Source organism: Gadus macrocephalus, chromosome 21 (genome assembly GCF_031168955.1).
Source record: "Gadus macrocephalus chromosome 21, ASM3116895v1".
Classification (NCBI taxonomy): Eukaryota; Metazoa; Chordata; class Actinopteri; order Gadiformes; family Gadidae; genus Gadus; species Gadus macrocephalus.
In genome coordinates this window covers 305,687-330,360 of record NC_082402.1, presented here as the reverse complement: position 1 = coordinate 330,360, position 24,674 = coordinate 305,687, and the positions used below count along the sequence as shown (strand labels likewise).

Sequence of the window (24,674 nt, the reverse complement as noted above, 5' to 3'; positions counted from 1 at the left end):
GGTTAAGGGTGTGGAAGCTGATAGCATTATGCTCGCCTGAACAAACCCTGTTTGTTTATTAGTTAGACATTGTGTACGAACCCTAGGTCCATAGTGCTGCATGCTGTTATACATGTCCTGTATATTAATATGATTATATATTATATTATTTTATATTATATTATATTCATGTACTGGGGGGGTGGAGGAAACATTATTTGATTACAATGTATGACCTTTTTCAGATTCAGTGCCATATTTAGTTACATGATGACAAATGTAGCCTACCACTTATCATTTATGGATCATCAAAACAATCCATATTTAGCGGTTGGATTTTATACTGAAAGATCAATATTAAAACATTGCCTTGTGAGACGAGCACGTTATTGGATGGCAGAGGTCCACCCAGCCTGCTGCGGTTGGGTTTCAGTGCGGAGAGACGCCGCCCCCTGTCGGAAAAGCAGAGTAACCACAACTTCAGAGGGGACAGTGCCACCTGCCGGGGGGTTGGCGGTACTATTGCTTAAAACATAGTGACGTCATTCCATCACAGAACGACCCAATAGCGCCCCAGAAAGAGTTCGCATTGTTGCGTAGATAGCATAGTAGCATAGATATAACATATAAACATCAGGCTGTTGTGACCTGGCTGAATATATACATCCAAATTCACAATTCTAGTGTGGATTTGTTCTGATCGATTGAAGAAACAGCCAATAATTCTTGTTGTGCCATGCGACTATACCAGTCCCAGTACTTTGGTTATACCAGTACCAGTACTATGGTTCTGGTTGTGGTAGAACATGTGACTGCACCAGGCACCATTGTCATCTGGAGACATTTCTAAAGATATGCGTGAATGTGCCAGCAGAGGGCGCCATAGCTGGTGAACTGACCAGGGTAGAGCGCAGTTCACTGGCTGAAATAAACTGCTGCTGTCTGCGTGTTTTCTCAACTTAATGATTTCGGTTCTTGATCTGAATTTGAACTTTGATTTGGTTCAATTTTAAATAAAAAGGCCACATGTTGGTGATTTATCTCTGGGTTCGCTGCTGTGCAGGAAGATTCATAGTAAAATAAACGACCCTTTCTACTTACCAAAAGTAAAGACTCCCTGGGGAAACAGTCGTTAAATGTAGAAGGCTGATTGTTCGTTTTTATTAAACCACTGTATGAAAGGCTGATTGTTCGTTTTTATTAAACCACCCACTACAGTCCTACATTTGTCGGGTCAGCCTGTTAATCAGAAAATTAAGAATGATCAAAATGTATAAACAATATATGACGCATTGTTTAATGCATTATGCATTACATGTGGGCGTTATTAATAGCAATAAGATCCATCTCTTCATGTTTGATGGTCTGTTGAACCCTCAAACATATAGAAGCTTTCTCTGCTCCTCCAGATGACGTCATGGGTTAATGGTTACTGGCGCGAAAGACTCAGACCTGATCTGTAGGTGATCAGGTGGGGATCGATAGATGATCAGTAAGTGACCAGGTGGTGATCAGAAGGTGATCAATAGGTGATCGGTAGATGATCGATCTTATCTGACTGCCCTTTATGCGTTCTGGCATTTAAGGCAGCAACAAAGTATCTCCACTCCTGCCTGTTTTGGGCGAGCTTTTGGATAGAACTGCAGGTCTGCTTCATGTCTTTCAGTTCATTCTCCACTGTTCGACGCCAGGTTTCTTTGGGTCGTCCTCTCTTTCACTTGCATTCAGGTGTCCAGTGTTGGGCGGTTCTTGTAATGTAATCCTGGTCTCTCGCATGATGTGTCCAATCCATCTCCACCGCCTTCTTGTAATGATGGTCTGTATACTTACTTGGTTGGTCCGAGCAAGTAATTGCTGGTTGGAGATGGTGTTAGGCCAGATGGTGTTCCCCGTCATCCTCCAGCTTTCAGAGCTGAATAATAAGGTGGGGAGAGAACACAGCTCTTGTATAACTTGAGTTTGGTGTTGATGCTGTACTTCGTGGACTTCCACACATTGTTCATCATTCTGAATGTGTTTCTTGCCTTGTTGAGTCGGCTTTTGATGTCATTGCCTGTTCCTCCATCATATCTTACAGTGCTTCCTAGATATGAAAACTCTTCTGTTATGGGTATATTTATTCTGTTTATTGGTAACGGTGGGGGATTTAGTGTGTTTAAGGTCATCACCTCTGCTTTCTTCAGGATTATGTTCAGTCCTATTTGTTGTGCCAATCTGTTGACACGGGATATTTTTTCATAGGTGATCGAAATATTATCAATATGTGATAAGTAGGTGATCGATTGATGATCAATATGTGAACAATAGATGATCAATATGTGATCAGTAGGTAAATAATAGGTGACCAGTAGGTGATCAACACGTGATCGGTAGGTCATCGATAGGTGATCTCTTAGTCGATAGGTGATCAGGTGATCAGGTGATCAGGTGATCAGGTGGTGTTCCATACATAGCGCAGAAGAGCCGACGTGCCCTCACACCAACCTCTATGTGGTGAAGCACGCCCCCTCGCTCTGGTGGTTGCCTCACCAGTTCGCCTTCAGCGGTTGCATCGTGCTCGTGCTCTGGCAAAACGCATCCAAGACCTCCTGGCCGCCGCCGCACGAGGAGAGGCGGGATGAGGACCGCGGAGCGGAGCGCACACACCCCGTCAGGCTGGACCCCCGGAGCAGCGGCTGCAGACCCCCCGTGCGTGACAATGTGAGCGTACTGTCTCTCCGACGGAGCATCGACTCCACCCTCCTCCACCCTGCTCCACCTCCCCCAGCCTGCTCCACCTCCTCCTCCTCCACCCTCCTCCTCCACCTCCTCCTCGGTGTTTACCACATGCTGCAGCGAACGGGCGGGCGGGTGTATCTGAGGATGCTCTGGTGAAGAGGAGTCGATCGTATCGCGGTTGGACGCAGGCTTCCAGTCCAGGACCCACCAGGACCCACCAGGACCCACACACCGGACCAGAGCCACCGGACCGGGCGCGGAGGATGTGTTTTTATGCCCTGCCTTTCTCTGTCCTCTCTCGGTTAAAGAAAGCCCTCCTCCACGGAGACTAGAAGAGATCCAAGATGAAATTCCCCACGGAGAACCCCAGGAAACCCGGGAGCGCGAAGCCCGCATCAGGTGTCCACAATCTCCTGGATGTTGTCTCTGCTGATCTATGTGTTCTGCTTCTACATTTCACCCTGTGGTTCAGGTCTGAACCGGCTTGTTATTGCGGTGGTCTCCGCTCCACGTAGGGACCTTGTCGGTCTGTCAGTGGGATTCTCATCAAAGGTGTAGCGCGTTTCTGCAGGCTAAGTAGCGGACCGAGGGGAAGCCAGTGCCTTGCACTGTTGTTCTGTTATCACTTCGGGGATAATAGACCCGATGGATGATCAGAATCGATCATATCGATAACGTTTGCAGTCGGAATCTGCCACACAAACACACACATCTGTGTGTGTGCGTGCGTGCGTGCGTGCGTGCGTGCGTGCGCGCGCGCGCGCGTGTGTGTGTGTGTGTCAAATACACACGCACCACACACAGCCTACACTTTTCGCGTGAAGCATGCGCGCTCCGTCGCCAATAAATCTGCGGTGCGCCTGCAGTCGCGCGCGGTGCTTGGGGGGGGGGGGGAACCCCACGGTGACGGCTGATTGGACGCGTGCATCATGAGGATGGCTTCTATTGGTGTTCGAGGTGGAGTTTGGCGCCAGTCCGTCCGAATTATCGTCGAGCAGGTCGATAGTTGACGCAATGTACCTCCTGGTGTGTGAAGCGTTCAGCTCACCCTATAGGCCGCCACGGCAGTGACGTCACCCAGCCTCTGCACTACTACAAACGATCAGCCTGATCGAAACATCGATTCAGTTAGAGATACTATAGGCATTGTGGATATTACGTTGATATCCTGCAGCCTGATCGATACACAGACACTAGGGGGCAAGACGCAGGCGATCGATTCAGATTATGTTTTATGAAACTCTGAGATTTTTATTGGCGGGGTTCCGAGGTGAAAGGCTGTATTTAGGGTTATAATAATACCCATAATGCCCTTCTCTCACAATCACCAGACCTTGGAGTTTGTTTTAGGTGTCAAATTACACAGAGAAAAGTTTCCCTTCTTCCAAAAGTAATTTAACCGGCTAGGGACTATTATCTACCGCTCTTTAGAACTTACTGTCGCTCTCTCCATCCCTCTCTCCATTCCTCTATCTGGCTATCTCTCATTCTATCTATCTCTCCCTCCGTCTGTATTTCAGTCCATCTCCATCGCTCTGTCTCTCAGACTGTCTCTCTCCATCCATCTGTCTCTCTCTGTATCTCCATCGCTCTGTCTCTCAGACTGTCTCTCTCCATCCATCTGTCTCCCTCTGTATCTCCATCGCTCTGTCTCTCAGACTGTCTCTCTCCATCCATCTGTCTCCCTCTGTATCTCCATCGCTCTGTCTCTCAGACTGTCTCTCTCCATCCATCTGTCTCCCTCTGTATCTCCATCGCTCTGTCTCTCAGACTGTCTCTCTCCATCCATCTGTCTCTCTCTGTATCTCCATCGCTCTGTCTCTCAGACTGTCTCTCTCCATCCATCTGTCTCTCTCTGTATCTCCATCGCTCTGTCTCTCAGACTGTCTCTCTCCATCCATCTGTCTCTCTCTGTATCTCCATCGCTCTGTCTCTCAGACTGTCTCTCTCCATCCATCTGTCTCTCTCTGTATCTCCATCGCTCTGTCTCTCAGACTGTCTCTCTCCATCCATCTGTCTCTCTGTATCTCCATCTCTCCATCCTGCTACCTAGCCGTCTCTCAGTCTGTCTCGATCTCCATTCCTCTATCGGTCATTCTATCTCCATCGCTCCAATTATTTTCAATCTCGCTGCCTCTCAGTCTATCTCTCTCTTCATCTCTCTGTTTCTCTCAGTCTATCTCTCTCTTCATCTCTCTGTTTCTCTCAGTCTATCTCTCTCTTCATCTCTCTGTTTCTCTCAGTCTATCTTTCTCTCCATCTCTCTGTTTCTCTCAGTCTATCTCTCTCTTCATCTCTCTGTTTCTCTCAGTCTATCTCTCTCTTCATCTCTGTTTCTCTCAGTCTATCTTTCTCTTCATCTCTCTGTTTCTCTCAGTCTATCTTTCTCTCCATCTCTCTGTTTCTCTCAGTCTATCTCTCTCTTCATCTCTCTGTTTCTCTCAGTCTATCTCTCTTCATCTCTCTGTTTCTCTCAGTCTATCTTTCTCTCCATCTTTGTGTCTCAGTGAATCTAGCTCTCCATCTCAATTCAATTTGAAAGTGCTTTATTCTGCACGTGGAAAATAAACATTCACATCACCAAGCAGTTAAAACACTTGATAAAAGGAAAGATAATTAACTAAGCTACTATACTTTCTCTCGTGCATCTCTCAGGGTATTGGGATTATATTTATAGTTAGTATAGTTTAAAGATAGGTTATTTAGATCTACGGTTTAGACCTGGGGTTTAGAGTCAGAGTTTAGAGCCTGGGTTTAGAGGTGGGGTTTAGACCGGGGGTTTAGACCGGGGGTTTATAGACCTGGGGTTTAGACCGGGGGTTTAGACCGGGGGTTTAGACCGGGGGTTTATAGACCTGGGGTTTAGAGTCAGGGTTTAGACCGGGGGTTTAGACCGGGGGTTTAGACCGGGGGTTTAGACCGGGGGTTTATAGACCGGGGGTTTAGACCGGGGGTTTAGACCGGGGGTTTAGACCGGGGGTTTATAGACCTGGGGTTTAGACCGGGGGTTTAGACGGGGGGTTTAGAGTCAGGGTTTAGACCGGGGGTTTAGAGTCAGGGTTTAGACCGGGGGTTTAGACCGGGGGTTTAGACCGGGGGTTTAGACCGGGGGTTTATAGACCTGGGGTTTAGACCGGGGGTTTAGACCGGGGGTTTAGACCGGGGGTTTAGACCGGGGGTTTATAGACCTGGGGTTTAGAGTCAGGGTTTAGACCGGGGGTTTAGACCGGGGGTTTATAGACCTGGGGTTTAGAGTCAGGGTGTAGACCGAGGGTTTAGAGCCAGGGTTTAGACCGGGGGTTTAGAGTCAGGGTTTAGACCGGGGGTTTAGAGCCAGGGTTTAGACCGGGGGTTTATAGACCGGGGGTTTAGAGTCAGGATTTAGACCGGGGGTTTAGAGTCAGGGTTTAGACCGGGGGTTTAGAGTCAGGGTTTAGACCGGGGGTTCAGAGCCAGGGTTTAGACCGGGGGTTTAGACCGGGCGTTTATAGACCGGGGGTTTAGAGTCAGGGTTTAGACCGGGGGTTTAGAGTCAGGGTTTAGACCGGGGGTTTAGAGTCAGGGTTTAGACCGGGGGTTTAGAGGTGGGGTTTAGAGGTGGGGTTTAGACCGGGGGTTTATAGACCTGGGGTGTAGACCGGGGGTTTAGACCGGGGGTTTAGAGTCAGGGTTTAGACCGGGGGTTTAGCCGGGGGTTTAGAGTCAGGGTTTAGACCGGGGGTTTAGAGGTGGGGTTTAGAGGTGGGGTTTAGACCGGGGGTTTATAGACCTGGGGTGTAGACCGGGGGTTTAGACCGGGGGTTTAGACCGGGGGTTTAGACCGGGGGTTTATAGACCTGGGGTTTAGACCGGGGGTTTAGACGGGGGGTTTAGAGTCAGGGTTTAGACCGGGGGTTTATAGACCTGGGGTTTAGACCGGGGGTTTAGACCGGGGGTTTAGACCGGGGGTTTATAGACCTGGGGTTTAGAGTCAGGGTTTAGACCGGGGGTTTAGACCGGGGGTTTATAGACCTGGGGTTTAGACCGGGGGTTTATAGACCTGGGGTTTAGAGTCAGGGTTTAGACCGGGGGTTTAGACCGGGGGTTTATAGACCTGGGGTTTAGAGTCAGGGTTTAGACCGGGGGTTTATAGACCGGGGGTTTAGAGTCAGGGTTTAGACCGGGGGTTTAGAGTCAGGGTTTAGACCGGGGGTTTAGAGTCAGGGTTTAGACCGGGGGTTTAGAGCCAGGGTTTAGACCGGGGGTTTAGACCGGGGGTTTATAGACCGGGGGTTTAGAGTCAGGGTTTAGACCGGGGGTTTAGAGTCAGGGTTTAGACCGGGGGTTTAGAGTCAGGGTTTAGACCGGGGGTTTAGAGCCAGGGTTTAGACCGGGGGTTTAGACCGGGGGTTTATAGACCGGGGGTTTAGAGTCAGGGTTTAGACCGGGGGTTTAGAGCCAGGGTTTAGACCGGGGGTTTAGACCGGGGGTTTATAGACCGGGGGTTTAGAGTCAGGGTTTAGACCGGGGGTTTAGAGCCAGGGTATAGACCGGGGGTTTAGAGTCAGGGTTTAGACCGGGGGTTTAGAGTCAGGGTTTAGACCGGGGGTTTAGAGTCAGGGTTTAGACCGGGGGTTTAGAGTCAGGGTTTAGACCGGGGGTTTAGAGTCAGGGTTTAGACCGGGGGTTTAGAGCCAGGGTTTAGACCGGGGGTTTAGAGTCAGGGTTTAGACCGGGGGTTTAGAGCCAGGGTTTAGACCGGGGGTTTATAGACCGGGGGTTTAGAGTCAGGATTTAGACCGGGGGTTTAGAGTCAGGGTTTAGACCGGGGGTTTAGAGTCAGGGTTTAGACCGGGGGTTCAGAGCCAGGGTTTAGACCGGGGGTTTAGACCGGGCGTTTATAGACCGGGGGTTTAGAGTCAGGGTTTAGACCGGGGGTTTAGAGTCAGGGTTTAGACCGGGGGTTTAGAGTCAGGGTTTAGACCGGGGGTTTAGAGGTGGGGTTTAGAGGTGGGGTTTAGACCGGGGGTTTATAGACCTGGGGTGTAGACCGGGGGTTTAGACCGGGGGTTTAGACCGGGGGTTTAGACCGGGGGTTTATAGACCTGGGGTTTAGACCGGGGGTTTAGACGGGGGGTTTAGAGTCAGGGTTTAGACCGGGGGTTTATAGACCTGGGGTTTAGACCGGGGGTTTAGACCGGGGGTTTAGACCGGGGGTTTATAGACCTGGGGTTTAGAGTCAGGGTTTAGACCGGGGGTTTAGACCGGGGGTTTATAGACCTGGGGTTTAGACCGGGGGTTTATAGACCTGGGGTTTAGAGTCAGGGTTTAGACCGGGGGTTTAGACCGGGGGTTTATAGACCTGGGGTTTAGAGTCAGGGTTTAGACCGGGGGTTTATAGACCGGGGGTTTAGAGTCAGGGTTTAGACCGGGGGTTTAGAGTCAGGGTTTAGACCGGGGGTTTAGAGTCAGGGTTTAGACCGGGGGTTTAGAGCCAGGGTTTAGACCGGGGGTTTAGACCGGGGGTTTATAGACCGGGGGTTTAGAGTCAGGGTTTAGACCGGGGGTTTAGAGTCAGGGTTTAGACCGGGGGTTTAGAGTCAGGGTTTAGACCGGGGGTTTAGAGCCAGGGTTTAGACCGGGGGTTTAGACCGGGGGTTTATAGACCGGGGGTTTAGAGTCAGGGTTTAGACCGGGGGTTTAGAGCCAGGGTTTAGACCGGGGGTTTAGACCGGGGGTTTATAGACCGGGGGTTTAGAGTCAGGGTTTAGACCGGGGGTTTAGAGCCAGGGTATAGACCGGGGGTTTAGAGTCAGGGTTTAGACCGGGGGTTTAGAGCCAGGGTTTAGACCGGGGGTTTAGAGTCAGGGTTTAGACCGGGGGTTTAGAGTCAGGGTTTAGACCGGGGGTTTAGAGTCAGGGTTTAGACCGGGGGTTTAGAGTCAGGGTTTAGACCGGGGGTTTAGAGCTGGGGTTACAGCTTTAGAGCTAGCGCTGATATCCAAACTAACCGCCCTCTCCTGCGGCCCCCAGCCCCCCCTAAGAAGATGCAGCCGGGGCTGGTGCAGTGCAGCCTGGTGCAGGCCAGCGTGGCCACCATGCAGAACCCCATGGGCTGCAGCCTGCCGCGCATCTCCGTGACCCCCCGGCCCGCCAGCATGGTGGCCAGCATGGAGGGCGGGGCCGAGGGCGGCACCATCACCTTCACCGTGATGAAGTGGAAGACGGCGCTGGCCGTGTTCGTGGTGGTGGTGGGCTACCTGGTGGCGGGGGGGCTGCTGTTCAGCGCCCTGGAGCAGCCCTTCGAGAGCCACCAGAAGATCACCATCACGGCCGAGAAGGCGGCGTTCCTGGAGCGCCACCGCTGCGTCACGCCCCCTGAGCTGGAGGCCATCATCAAGGTAGGGGGGGGCTGGGGGGAGGGGGGGGAGTGGAGGGGGGGGTGGAGGGCATCATCAAGGTAGGGGGAGGCTGGGGGGGAGTGGAGGCCATCATCAAGGTAGGGGGGGGCTGGGGGGGAGTGGAGGCCATCATCAAGGTAGGGGGGGGCTGGGGGGGCTGGGGAGGGGAGGGGGAGTGGAGGCCATCATCAAGGTAGGGGGGGGCTGGGGGAGGGGGGGTGGAGGCCATCATCAAGGTAGGGGGCGGGACTGGTGGGAGGAGGGGGGGTGGGGGGGGTCCGGTGAGGGAGGGGGAGGGTCCTGTGGGGGAGGGGGAGGGTCCTGTGGGGGAGGGGGAGGGTCCGGTGGGCTGGGGGTGAGGGGGAGGGGGGGTGCCTGTGTCTGGCGAGGGGGAGGGTCCGCTGTGGTGAGGGGGAGGGGCCTGTGTGGTTTTGGGGGAGGGGCCTTTGTAGTTTTGGGGGCGGGGCATGTGTGGTTTTGGGGGAGGGGCCGCTGTGGTGAGGGGGAGGGGCCTGTGTGGTTTTGGGGGAGGGGCCTTTGTAGTTTTGGGGACGGGGCATGTGTGGTTTTGGGGGAGGGGCCGCTGTGGTTTTGGGGGAGGGTCCGCTGTGGTTTTGGGGGAGGGGCCTCTGTGGTTTTGGGGGAGGGTCCGCTGTGGTGAGGGGGAGGGGCCTGTGTGGTTTTGGGGGAGGGGCCTTTGTAGTTTTGGGGACGGGGCATGTGTGGTTTTGGGGGAGGGGCCGCTGTGGTTTTGGGGGAGGGGCCGCTGTGGTTTTGGGGGAGGGTCCGCTGTTGTAGGACTCCGGTCCGCTGTGGTGAGGGGGGGGGGCGGGTCCTTGTGTTCCGTCCCTGGTGGGGAATCAGCTCCCCATGAAAGAGGAGCCTGCATCGACCTGATGCTATTCCAGCTCCACACATCGCCGCCTGCAACCAGACACACACACCGAGTCCAAAATAAAGTCACATCAGACCCAAGTGCCGGCGTGTCGCAAACCCGGACCGCAGAAGTCCTTGAAGGGAACAAAACTAAAAGGTGAAACGTGATTGAAGGATAAAGCTTTATCAGTGTCGTTTGACAGACCCTTGCCGCATAGATGTTCGTTCTAAAGTGCCACAACAATACTTTTGTAAAACATCAAGTCCGCCCACCTTAAAGGACAAACCTTGATCAAGCCATCGTTATCTTATATCCAGTCTGTACTAAAAATCTGCTACGACATAATTGGTCAAAATGAACTCCTTGTACTGATAATACTGAACAGAGTTTACTGTGCCGGTACCGAACATGACGGTTTGGTCTTTGTGTTGGGTCTTTCAGCGCGGTTCACTGTGATGTTGCCAGCAGCAGCCACGGTCGGTGAAGGGAAGGCCTGGTGGAAGAGAGAGTTCTCTCTGCTGCTCCTCGGCCGGCCTTCAGCTGCTTCACGGTGGTTGGATGCAGACTGATCTGCCAGCCTTCAAAAGTTTAGATTTCATTATCGAAATACAAAATGAATACAATCTCTCTGCTTTCAGATAGGATCTCATTGGATGGTTCCTCTCTATATGTATTTTGAGAGGATCCCCTTTGACGGTTCTAATTCAATCCAAAAGTTATAAAGGATTGATGATTAGTATGTTTTGGCCATAGCCTATTGTAAGGAGGTTTCCAGCCCTCAAAGTTCAAACTATGTATAGTTTCAGATGGTTGTTGCCAAAGCGCCGGTCGTGTGTAAACCAATGATTTACATCACAGACGCCTCTTCTAGATGGTCTAGGTCCATGTTCTTTGTTGATCAGCTCTGTACTGACTGACGCACATGGACTCCAAAAGACCAAAGCCCTACGTATCGTGTCTGAATGCTCTCAGCGCCTCGGTAAGAGCACCGAGACAAAGGATCCTGGTGATGGATGTTCTGGTGAAGCCGGGGGAGATATTAGGAGGGTTGGACCACTCAGACCGGTAATGCCCTCCCCCCCCCCCTCTGGGATGAGCTCAGCCCCTGTCTATGAGCTGTGGGCTGTGGAGCCTCCAGAGCGGCAGCAGCAGCACGCTGTGACGCTGTGGAGCCTCCAGAGCGGCAGCAGCAGCACGCTGTGACGCTGTGGAGCCTCCAGAGCGGCAGCAGCAGCACGCTGTGACGCTGTGGAGCCTCCAGAGCGGCAGCAGCAGCACGCTGTGACGCAGTGGAGCCTCCAGAGCGGCTGTGACGCTGTGGAGCCTCCAGAACGGCAGCAGCAGCACGCTGTGACGCTGTGGAGCCTCCAGAGCGGCAGCAGCAGCACGCTGTGACGCTGCTGCTGGGGAGGAGGACGGATTTGAAACTCACGGCTGCAGGAGCTCATGTTGCAGCTATCATCTTCGGCTGCGCCCAGGTGGAGCGAACAGCGTGGTGTTCTGTTCCTAGGTGTGGTGCTCATTCAGTTTGGGAGGTCCACTCTAGAAGGCTAAGGATTAGGACGAGCCGCCATGGGGTTAGGGTTAGGACCTGGGTCGTTATGTAGGCCTGTCCTATTGGCTGGAGCAGTAAACCACCCGTGGTGCTGTTTGGCCGAGGCCCGGGGAACGGTTTGACTCACTCCCCTGGCATTACCTCATTGATTGCAGTGCGCTTGCAGCGAAATCGATATGTCACTTCGTTTCTCACCTTTTTGTAGAACCTTTGTTGAAAATTCCATGGCAATGTAGTTTTTCTTCTCCGTGTCAATAAAGCTCTTTTGAATTGAATTGAGATTAACAGATAAGGGACAGGGAAAGAGAGAGAGAGAGAGAGAGAGAGAGAGAGAGAGAGAGAGAGAGAGAGAGAGAGAGAGAGAGAGAGAGAATTGCAGAGATACAGCGAGAGAGCGAAAGAGAGAGCTGGGAGAAAGAGAGATGCAATTTGTGTGTACATGTTTTATATTTCACACTTGCTTGGGCAATGTAAGTGTCTATTTCCCATGCCAATAAAACCCATTGAACTGAACTGATGCAGAGAGACAAAGAGAGGCAACAAAAAGAGATGCAGAGAGAGAGAGAGAGAGAGAGAGAGAGAGAGAGAGAGAGAGAGAGAAGAGATGTCGAGTCTGAGGTGTAGATTTTGAGGCAGATCTTTCCTTGTGTGAGGAATCTCACTAGGTGTGTGCGGTTCTTTGTTGTCTGTCAACAGTGATGTGTTTGTGTGTGTACATATCCGGAAGGCTGGTTCCCTCTGGGGTTTAGAGACGCAAGACGACTGGTGTGGGTACTGCTGAGTGAGTGAGTGAGTGAGTGAGTGAGTGAGTGAGTGAGTGAGTGAGTGAGTGAGTGAGTGAGTGTGTGTTCCCTGTTCTGATCATCAGTTAGTCTATAGTCTGGGGTTAGTGTATAGTTAGTCTATGGTTAGTCTAGTATAAGGTTATTCTACAGTTAGTCTATAGTCTAGGCTTAGTTTATAGTTTGTCTATAGTTTAGGGTTGATCTCTATATCTATATAAAGTCTAGGGTTAGTTCATGTGTAATCTACTGTTAGTCTATGGGTGCTCGTCTATGCTAGCTCATGGTTTTTGTGGTGGAAGTGAACAGTGTTGTGTTTTTGTTGCTGTGGGCAGGGCAGGATAAAATACAGATTGTGATATTTTAAGCACAGGGTGAAACATGGCAGCTCAACACCCACGCAGTCAAACTGACACTCACAGCTAACGCCAGAGCAGGTTTAGCGTGGCAGCTCTCCAGAGCACCTTGCTCTATCTTTTCAGTTTTTGGTTGGTAAGCTCTAGTTAGAAAATAAACAACTTGTGCAGCGAACACCTGGAGCACAATTGAGCCTCGACAGTGTTGAGTCAAATTAGTCGACAGGGATTTTCCAAAAAATTATCATGAGACAAGCTTATCATTTATTTATTGCGCCATAATAGTCATATTCCAACCGGTGGATTAATACACACACTAATTTTTAAATGGCATTATATTAATGAAATTTGGAACCAATTTATATCAGGGTTTAGGAAACACCTCATACATATTCATGAGAGCACCACATTCCGTGCCAAGATGGCTGCCAACCGCTGGTCACGAACCAGCTACATAAACGTTCTTAGCACTGCTGTCCTATTCCCCTTTAAGTGATAGTGATTGATATGTACTACAACATACCCACGGGAACAGAGTGTGTTTGGGGCCAAATTACATGAAGTACCCCGAATAAAACTAGAAAGATAAATGGCAGATCAAACGTATCCGTTAGACATTCTTTGAAAAGTACGCTTTTATGCTTATGTTATGTCCATGATTACGAATATTTTACTTTAGTTGAGGTGCATATTTAAACTAAAGTTAAAATCACAGTATTAAATATGTACTTGGATGAAGCTTCTCACAGATCAGTTTTTAAAACATTTAACATCAATGTGTTTCAATGACGTTAAATAAGGAGCTCCACAAGGAAAAGGTAGAAACGTTCCAACGGTTGTAAGCAATGCATCTAACTCAGGAGCGCTGGATTCAGTACCCTCCGCGGTCCAGCGTGGGGCTCTTTAGGAGTCCTCGCGCTCTGGGGGAATGGGATGTGAGCGATGGGGCTCTTTAGGAGTCCTCGCGCTCTGGGGGAATGGGATGTGAGCGATGGGGCTCTTTAGGAGTCCTCGCGCTCTGGGGGAATGGGATGTGAGCGATGGGGCTCTTTAGGAGTCCTCGCGCTCTGGGGGAATGGGATGTGAGCGATGGGGCTCTTTAGGAGTCCTCGCGCTCTGGGGGAATGGGATGTGAGCGATGGGGCTCTTTAGGAGTCCTCGCGCTCTGGGGGAATGGGATGTGAGCGATGGGGCTCTTTAGGAGTCCTCACGCTCTGGGGGAATGGGATGTGAGCGATGGGGCTCTTTAGGAGTCCTCACGCTCTGGGGGAATGGGATGTGAGCGATGGGGCTCCAGCTGCAGGGGAAAAGGGCAGCTGATCAAAGCAGAGCTGGGCAGAGGGCCAGGAGAAGGAGCCAGGAGTGAAGCCCGTAGTCTTCCCCCACAGCCCCACCTAAGCTCCATCTCACCTCCACCTCACCTCCACCTCACCTCACCTCCACCTCACCTCCACCTCCCCTGTCTCCAGGGGGGGGCTGAGGTCATTCTCTTTGTACTCCATTAACGACGTTCCACTCAATGATCCATCGTTTCATACAGAGCCACTCGTGCGTTCACACTATAAAGAGAGGAGCGTTGTTTTGTTTCATTATAGTATGAGGTGACGTGCCCGGCAGTAGACCCCACGGCCCTGCCTCTGATGGCGGCCATCTTTCCATCACGACTCTGTGGATGCGCCATCGAATTAACTAACCCTGAAAAGGGATGATGTCATTTTTAGTTCATGTTGACCGTTGCAGTTCACACACGGCGACTTTGAATCAGGCTTGAACCCAAACAGGGGTTACATAAACTCAACCTTAAATGGGGGTTAAGTAAACCCAACCTTTAACAGGACAGGAGTTGAGTAAACTCAACCTTAAACAGGAGGTAAATAAGCCCAACCTTAAACAAGAGGTAAGTAAACTCAACCTTCAACTCAAGTCAAGTAAACTCAACCTAGACAGGAGTTACTTAAACCCCTGGTCACGGTCAGAGTAGTAAGTAAATAAACCTTAGCTTAAAGTAGCAATCTCAACAATTGGATTGAAATAAACGTCTACCTATCGCCCAATGAGCTTATTTCAAGGTGATGAGCATATGGCCCACAGATAAAGGCCTTGAGTCTATTACCATTTGTTACATACTGGGTGTCGTGGCGTCTTCCCACCCTTCCGTTAGTGACGCGTTCTCCATGACATCACGAGGTCGCTCCTGCAGGGAGGAGGAGGAGCGACCGACCGCTCTTCAGCTCACTGTGTGGTGGTGTGACTCACAAACACAGCTACAGAGCTGTAGGGCGATGATCTCAACTAAAAGCGTCTGTCGAACACCCCCGGCGACTGTAGTGTTTGTGTTTGTTGTGTGAGCGTCACTGTACGAACACCATGCAGCATATGGACCGGGCTGGGGGGCCTGAAGCTACGACTGATGAAGGCGATACAAATACAATGGACTTGACTTGGCTCTTTTTCCTCTGCATCGTAACTTTGGGTCCTCAAGGTCAGGTTTTATGCAACAGACACGTTAAGGTTATGGTTAATAGTGTAAGAAGAACGGTTAGGGTTACAGTGTAACAAGGGGAGGGTTAAAGGGTAGCAAGGGTTATGGTAAATAGTGAAACCAGGGGGCTTAGGTTAATAGTGAACAAGGGGGTTATAGTTAATAGTGTAAGAAGTGTTATGGTTTACAGCTAAACCAGTGGGGTTAGGTTTAAAGTGTAACACAGGTTATGGTTAATAGCTAAACCAGGGGGTTGGATTAATTGTGAAACAAGTGTTATGATTAATAGTGAAATAAGGAGGGTTAAGGGTAATGTAACACAGGTTATGGTTAATCGTGGAAATAGGGGGGGTTAGGTTAATAGTGAAACAAGTGTTACAGTACCGGTAACTGAGTAGAGCAGCGAGTGCTTTGCCCTTCAGCCTCCTCCCTGACAACACTCCCACACACTCAGACAGGGGGGGGGGGGGGCACAGCTGCTCCATCTGCTCGGTCGCCATGCCGACCACTCACATCCTAGCCTCCTGCAGGGCACCGTGGCAACGCATGATACCCCCTCCCCTTCTCCAGTAGATTATGGACTTTGCTTTCATACTTTACTCTTTCAAGAGTCAAACACTGGTCCCGAAGGAAGCTACTGGGGCAGAGGCCAGCTGCTGCCTCGAGAACATGACTGACACCGAAACAAACTACTGACATCAAACCAGCTACTGGGGTATAGACCAGCTACTGAGACAGAAACTACTGACTCCAGACCTGCTACTGGGACCAAAATCACTGACGCCAAACCAAACTACTGACACCAAACCACAGACACCAAACCAAACTACTGACACCAAACCAAACTACTGACACCAAACCAAACTACTGACACCAAACCAAACTACTGACACCAAACCAAACTACTGACATCAAACCAGCTACTGGGGTATAGACCAGCTACTGAGACAGAAACTACTGACTCCAGACCTGCTACTGGGACCAAAATCACTGACGCCAAACCAAACTACTGACACCAAACCAAACTACTGACACCAAAACAAACTACTGACACCAAACCAAACTACTGACACCAAACCAAACTACTGACCCCAAACCAAACTACTGACCCCAAACCAAACTACTGACACCAAACCAAACTACTGACACCAAACCAAACTACTGACCCCAAACCAAACTACTGACACCAAACCTGACACCAAACCAAACTACTGACACCAAACCAAACTACTGACACCAAACCAAACTATTGACCCCAAACCTGACACCAAACCAAACTACTACATGCTACTTGGACCAAACCAAACTACTGAGTTTCCAGCTTCACATGGACAGTGAAAATATGCATAGTTTTAAGTGTGTTTTAACCGTGCTGCTGTAGAGTTTTTAAGTGTGTTTTAACTGTGCTGCTTTAGAGTTTTTTAAGTGTGTTTTAACCGTGCTGCTTTAGAGTTTTTAAGTGTGTTTTAACCGTGCTGCCTTAGAGTTTTTAAGTGTGTTTTATGTGCTTCTTGTGTCGCAGCACTCGGTGGAGGCGGTGAATGCGGGGGTGAGTCCCATCGGAGACACCTCCTATAACTCCAGCCACTGGGACCTGGGCAGTGCGTTCTTCTTTGCCGGGACGGTCATCACAACCATAGGTAACACAAGCAACCATAGGCAACACACACAACCATAGGTAACACACACAACCATAGTTAACACACGCAACCATAGGCAACATACACAACCATAGGCAACACACACAACCATAGGTAACACACGCAACCATAGGTAACACACGCAACCATAGGTAACACACGCAACCATAGGCAACACACACTACCACAGATACCACCTACAAGGATGTCAATGAATACATTGGATCAACCTAAATGTCTCGTTACCATCAAAAGTAAATGCCTGAACCTTCCGGAACACAGGAAGGGATCTAAATCACATTTAAATCCACCCTCAATTACCTCGCCCTTACCCAACCCGGCAGCGAGAGACGGAAAAGGGTCAAAGTCGAAGTCTCTACGGAGCCTTATAAATGAAGAAATAAATGAAATCAATGCAATAAAAGAAAAAGGTTTAAATCACGTAAAGAAAAACACACAAGATTTGTTAAAAGATCTGTTTTCCTCCATATGGTGACGCATCCTCCCCTGCCCAGAACGTCCGATATCCCCATGAGGCATGAGGACCAGTGGAAAGGGGCGACATACGTAAAGCACGAGGTCTCAGCTGTGGTCTGCACTGAGCCGTCGACCTCCACTGCTGGCTAACACGTACCTGTGTGCGTCTCTCAGGGTACGGCAACATCGCGCCCAGCACAGAGGGGGGGAAGATCTTCTGCATCCTGTACGCCATCTTCGGGATCCCCCTGTTCGGCTTCCTGCTGGCCGGCGTGGGGGACCAGCTGGGGACCATCTTCGTCAAGAGCATCGCCAAGGTGGAGAAGACCTTCAGGGTATGGCACCGGCTTCATCGTTGCGATCATATCTTATTATTAGTACTAATCATCTACTTGACCTTGACTTGAATTGCATTGTGTTTGAATAACACAAGGCAGTGCTTTAACAGCGACATTAAAGTGTGCGTGTAGACCCACAAATCAGATTTAAGATTAACATTTAAAGTCTGAAAGCAGAGCTCCGTATGAAACACTCTAATCTATACTCCGTTCTGAGACTTTCGTCCTGGGGCGAGGAGATCAGGACAGAAGTTGTAACTCAGTTTGAGCGGCCCTGTCTCTCTCAGATGTATTACTGTAACACAGTAGGACTGCTGGATCGTAGATTAGGTTTAGTATCATCTGCCTCCCAGAAGTTCTGCTGTAATAAAGTAGGACTGCTGGATACCATTACGTTAGAGCAAGAATTAACGTAAATATTGTCATAAATAAATTGTCATAAATATTTGGCCTGTGAAGCCCTTTAAGACTGTAATGGTGATTAAGGGCCATGCAAATAAAATTTAATTGAATTAAATTAAATTGACTTCAGGAGGGAGAGGCACCAGTGTGGCCAGATTTCCCGACCAATCTGGCAATCCTGGCTGCAGAGCGCTGCAGCCAGGATTGCCAGATTGGTCGGGAAATCTGGTCCAATCTGGCAACCCTTGCGGCGTCTCCACACAGAGCCACACAGAGCCTGGACATGACGGCGTTCTGGGGCTGTAACGAGCGTCTTTGTACCGGGGCAGGTCCACACGGTGTGGGTCTGAAACCTCAGACAGCTTTGTCCAGGCCACTTCATTTTAACAACATACAACGCGATGAGTCATCCGATCTAATAGGAGCATATTCATGTTGCCAGGCAACAGGAGGGTAGCAGACATGTCCTTTGGGGGGGGGCGTGAGGAAGGTGTCTGGTAATGCAGGTCTGCAGAACGTTATGATGAAATAGGGTGGGGTTAGGTGATTGTGAGACTGAGTTAGGCTGTGGCTGAAGATGACCTCTCTCTCTCTCTCTCTCTCTCTCTCTCTCTCTCTCTCTCTCTCTCTCTCTCTCTCTCTCTCTCTCTCTCTCTCTCTCTCTCTCTCTCTCTCTCTCTCTCTCTCTCTCTCTCTCTCTCTCTCTCTCTCTCTCTCTCTCTCTCTCTCTCTCAGCGTAAACACAACCAGATCAGCCAGACTAAGATCCGCGTGGCGTCCACGTTGCTCTTCATCCTGGCGGGCTGCATCCTCTTCGTCACCATCCCGGCCGTGGTCTTCAAGCACATCGAGGGCTGGACCGGGCTGGAGGCCATCTACTTCGTGGTCATCACCCTCACCACCGTGGGCATCGGGGACTACGTGGCCGGTGGGACCCCCCCCCCGGACCTGACAGCTACTAACCCTGACCTCAACCCTAAACCTACTACTAACCCCCATTACTACTGACCCTAACTACTACTCACCCTCACTACTACTTACCTTCATGACTACTAACTCTAACCCGACCCACTAAGTCTATCGTGTCTCAGATTTAAGGTTTTCAGGGTCTTTGTCTTCGCCCCGAGTGCGAGTCACTAGATCTGTCTCCATGGCCCTCCACCCAGTGCCCGCATACAATAACGGCTTTGGCCAGAGGTCCTTCACCCACACCTTCACCAGTCTGGAATGGCATTCCCCATCACATTAGAGCATTACAATCCATCACACAGTTCAAAAAAGCTTCTAAACTGTTACTCCTTAACACATACACTTGCGAACACTGACTTATATAGATCAGTGTCTGTGCTCAGTCTGCTGTCTATATGATTGTCCTACTGATGTCTGACGTGCTGTGTCCCTGTTACATGCTGTATGTGCTGCAGAACAGGAACCTGCTGGAAATCAGCTAGTTTACTGAGACAGGCCCGTTTTAAATTGTAACTTTGCTACTTTTAATACTTTCCTGTATAATAAATATAAAATAAAATAAATTAAGACGCTACATGGCTGAGCTAGCATAAGACTACTAACCCGTCCCTAACCCTAACTACTACTACCCCTACCGTACCTCAGAGTGATTCTTCAGTTTCTCCGACTAACTTCCTGAGTAGAGGGTGAACGCAGACTACTAACCCGTCCCTAACCCTGGCGCTGGGGGCGCGGCCGGTGAATAATGGATGGGCTCGCTCTCTGCTCTGTGCGTCCAGGGGGCGACCGGCGCATAGAGTACCGGGAGTGGTACCGCCCGCTGGTCTGGTTCTGGATCCTGGTGGGCCTGGCCTACTTCGCCGCCGTCCTCAGCATGATCGGAGACTGGCTGAGGGTCCTCTCCAAGAAGACCAAGGAAGAGGTACCCCCATCACCCCCACCCATCCCCCACTAACCCCAGATAATAGAGCCAAACTAACCCTCACTAACCCTTACCCCAGAGATTAGATCTAAACTAACCCTAACTAACCCTTACTCCAGACTATAGATCGGAAGTAACCCTAACTAACCCTAACCCAAGATAAAAGGACTCCCTCTTGGGTTTTGTTGTTAACTAACTAACTAACCCTAACCCTTCAGTGGAGCTACTGACTAACTAACTAACTAACCCTAACCCTTCAGTGGAGCTACTGACTAACTAACTAACCCTAACCCTTCAGTGGAGCTACTGACTAACTAACTAACCCTAACCCTAACTAACTAACTAACCCTTCAGTGGAGCTACTGACTAACTAACTAACCCTAACCCTTCAGTGGAGCTACTGACTAACTAACTAATCCTAACCCTTCAGTGGAGCTACTGACTAACTAACTAACCCTAATCCTAACTAACTAACCCTTCAGTGGAGCTTCTGACTAACTAACTAACTAACCCTAACCCTAACTAACTAACCCTTCAGTGGAGCTACTGACTAACTAACTAACCCTAACCCTTCAGTGGAGCTACTGACTAACTAACTAACCCTAACTAACTAACCCTTCAGTGGAGCTACTGACTAACTAACTAACTAACCCTTCAGTGGAGCTACTGACTAACTAACTAACTAACCCTTCAGTGGAGCTACTGACTGACTAACTAACCCTTCAGTGGAGCTACTGACTGACTAACTAACCCTAACCCTTCAGGGGAGCTACTGACTAACTAACTAACCCTTCAGTGGAGCTACTGACTAACTAACTAACTAACCCTTCAGTGGAGCTACTGACTAACTAACTAACCCTTCAGTGGAGCTACTGACTAACTAACTAACTAACCCTTCAGGGGAGCTACTGACTAACTAACTAACCCTTCAGTGGAGCTACTGACTGACTAACTAACCCTAACCCTTCAGGGGAGCTACTGACTAACTAACTAACCCTTCAGTGGAGCTACTGACTAACTAACTAACCCTTCAGTGGAGCTACTGACTGACTAACTAACCCTAACCCTTCAGGGGAGCTACTGACTAACTAACTAACCCTTCAGTGGAGCTACTGACTAACTAACTAACCCTTCAGTGGAGCTACTGACTAACTAACTAACCCTTCAGTGGAGCTACTGACTAACTAACTAACTAACCCTTCAGTGGAGCTACTGACTAACTAACTAACTAACCCTTCAGTGGAGCTACTGACTAACTAACTAACTAACTAACCCTTCAGTGGAGCTACTGACTAACTAACTAACCCTTCAGTGGAGCTACTGACTAACTAACTAACCCTTCAGGGGAGCTACTGACTAACTAACTAACCCTAATGTGAAGAATATTCTTATCATGGGTCTCTGAGAGGAGCCACTCAAACAGCCTTTAGATGAACAGTGCTTAGCAGACGGTTATGGTAATTATGCTAGTTCAATCATCTTATGATTTCGCACACGTATTTGCCAACATCGTATTTACTCACCATTTAGGAAAATAGTTCAAATGTTCTTAAGAATTTGACAAATTGTAGGCCCACACAAGGCCAGATATGCAGTTGAAAACGTTGGTTGGTTGTTAATTATTTAGGTGTACCCTATTTCCCGGTTCCGCTGGGCATGACATCCTCAATAAATAATATTCTAATGTATAATATATTTCAATCTATAACATTATTATGTAGTAATTGTAGAAATAATTTAAACCCAAGTTAATTAAAAAACGATTGTAAACAATAGACATAGCATTCTGTTATGCTAACCCTAATTAGTACTAACACCAATAACAGTACTTACCCTACCCAGCGGGGCTGTGGTTGTACTAATACTAACACTAATGATGATACTAACACTAATAACAGTAACTACGGTAATACTTACACTAATAACAGTAATACTAACACTAATAACAGTAATAATGATGACACTAACACTAATAACAGTAATAATGGTAATACTATCATTAATAACAGTAATAATGGTAATACTATCATTAATAACAGTAATAATGATGACACTAACACTAATAACAGTAATAATAGTAATACTATCATTAATAACAGTAATAATGATGACACTAACACTAATAACAGTAATAAGGCTAATACTGCATCATTAATAACAGTAATAATGGTAATACTATCATTAATAACAGTAATAATGGTAATACTATCATTAATAACAGTAATAATGGTAATACTATCATTAATAACAGTAATAATGGTAATACTATCATTAATAACAGTAATAATGGTAATACTAACACTAATAACAGTAATAATAGTAATACTAACACTAATAACAGTAATAATAGTAATACTAACACTAATAACAGTAATAATGGTAATACTGCATCATTAATAACAGTAATAATAGTAATACTATCATTAATAACAGTAATAATGGTAATACTATCATTAATAACAGTAATAATAGTAATACTATCATTAATAACAGTAATAATGGTAATACTATCATTAATAACAGTAATAATGATGACACTAACACTAATAACAGTAATAATAGTAATACTAACACTAATAACAGTGCTGCTAACCCCACACCGCGTGCGTCGGCAGGTGGTGGAGATCAAGGCGCACGCGGCCGAGTGGAAGGCCAACGTGCGCGCCGAGTTCCGCGAGACGCGGCGCCGTATGAGCGTGGAGGTCCACGACAAGCTGCAGCGCGCCGCCACCATCCGCAGCATGGAGCGCCGGCAGCTAGGCCTGGACCAGCGCGCCGTCTCCCTGGACGTGCTGTCCCCCGAGCGCCGGGCCGCCTTCAACGGGCCGGACGCCGGCTGCAAGACGCCCTCCCAGGAGAGCATCGACACCAAGATCAACAACCTGCGCCTCCGCGGGGTGGAGCAGGCCGAGGGCGCCTCCGTGGTCACGGCGTCCGAGGACAACATCTTCAACCGGCTGGGCTCCATCTCGCGGCTCGCCCGTCGCGGCCGCAACCGCGAGCTGAAGAAGAACATCTGCGAGGAGGCGCGGCGGCCGCGCAGCGCCGTGTACCCCGGCGGCCCCGCGGCGGGGCTGGAGCCGGGCAGGAGGAAGGACGTCTACGACGAGGACGACGACGACAAGGAGTGCAACGCCAGCCTCTCTGACTTCCCGCTGTTCGTGGAGGCGTGCAAGCCGCTCAACGGGTTCCTGCTGACGCCGAGGTCACGGGTCCACTCCACCGACACGGAGAACGAGGAGAACCTTGAGATGGTGGACGTGGTTCCCTAGGCCTCGTGTCGCTCCTACTGGAGTTTTAATCACCACCGCTGTGTGCCTTGGATCTGTCCCTCTGCTCGGCCTGCTTAACCACGGGACCGCCCCGTCCCGCTCTGTGCCGTGACTTCTGGGTAATTCCCAAACCCTTTCCCTGATCCCCGTCAGCCCCGTGGGACCACGTAGTGTGTTGTGTGTTGGCCTCTTCCCTCAGGCTCGATAGCACAGTATTACAAAGAGATTCTGAGTCCAGTTGTACCAAATAAATGTGAGCTCTGGGAGGATGAGGAGAAGGCTGAGGGCCGATGTGCAGCTCGCTGCAGATGCAATGTTCGCTAGTTTGAGCCATGGATGAACGGGAGGATGGGCCGATGGGGGCCACAGAGGAGGATGCTGCTACCAGTTGGAACTTTCTGCTTTGGAGTTTGTCGCAAATAGCGGCACAGGAGATGTATCAGAATGATGTATTTTTATGACCCAACGTGTCGATGGCGGATGAGAAAAAGAATTAGGTAAAACAACATGAAAAAATATAATATAAATGCATTGGACAAACTGTCGAAGATGACACGCTGAATAATGTCTATTTCTTTCCTTTTTCCAACTTATATTATGCACCTACCCCACAAGGCATGCCAAAAATACATCAGTAGTGGGTAGGCACGTCTCGATCAGATCCTGAAGGATCTACTCACAGCCCTACTGCTCTTTGTCTCACACTCATTCTCTGTCACATGACACAAACACAAGAGCAGGATTGTACTCTGAATGCTGTTTCACATTGACTCCGTCCACATGTTTCACGCTGTAGATCTCGGGAGAAGATACCAGATCCTATACTGATACCAGATCCTATACTGAGAGATACCAGATCCTATACTGATACCAGATCCTATAAAGAGAGAAGATTACAGATCCTATACTGAGAGAGATACCAGATACTATACTGAGAGATACCAGATCCTATACTGATACCAGATCCTATACTGATACCAGATCCTATACTGATACCAGATCCTATACTGAGAGATACCAGATCCTATGCTGAGAGAGATACCAGATCCTATACTGATACCAGATCCTATAAAGAGAGAAGATTACAGATCCTATACTGAGAGAGATACCAGATACTATACTGAGAGATACCAGATCCTATACTGAGAGAGATAACAGATCCTATAATGAGAGAGATACCAGATCCTATGCTGATACCAGATCCTATACAGAGAGAGGATTCCAGATCCTATACTGATACCAGATCATATACAGAGAGGATTCCAGATCCTATTCTGCACATGGGTATTGATTAGGTGAAGGACACTGACAGGCCCATGGCTGTCCATGGGATGTCTAACTGAAGAGCATTATTTCAGTCATTGCTGTATCTGCTTCCAGTTCTAAAATATACCTGACCTGGTGTACTTTTTGTGCGTCTAGAAATTGTTCTACTTTCATGGTGGAATGACCCATGCCTAAAATATGTGTGCTTTTTCTGATTGTACCACAGTAACACAAATACCTTCTTCTGACACATAACCTC

The 24,674-nt window shown here is 49.1% G+C and overlaps 1 protein-coding gene across 1 annotated transcript; it reads left to right on the top strand.

The window, feature by feature from the left end:
• The first annotated feature begins 2,484 nt into the window (after nucleotides 1–2,484).
• Nucleotides 2,485–24,406, top strand: kcnk10a (potassium channel, subfamily K, member 10a). Its single transcript, XM_060042151.1, has 7 exons — nucleotides 2,485–3,096; nucleotides 8,710–9,077; nucleotides 16,652–16,769; nucleotides 17,421–17,581; nucleotides 18,722–18,914; nucleotides 19,735–19,877; nucleotides 22,493–24,406. The coding sequence occupies exons 1-7, from the start codon at nucleotides 3,042–3,044 to the stop codon at nucleotides 23,147–23,149; spliced, it is 1,695 nt and encodes a 564-aa protein (XP_059898134.1). The 5' UTR covers nucleotides 2,485–3,041; the 3' UTR covers nucleotides 23,150–24,406.
• The last annotated feature ends 268 nt before the right edge of the window (nucleotides 24,407–24,674 follow it).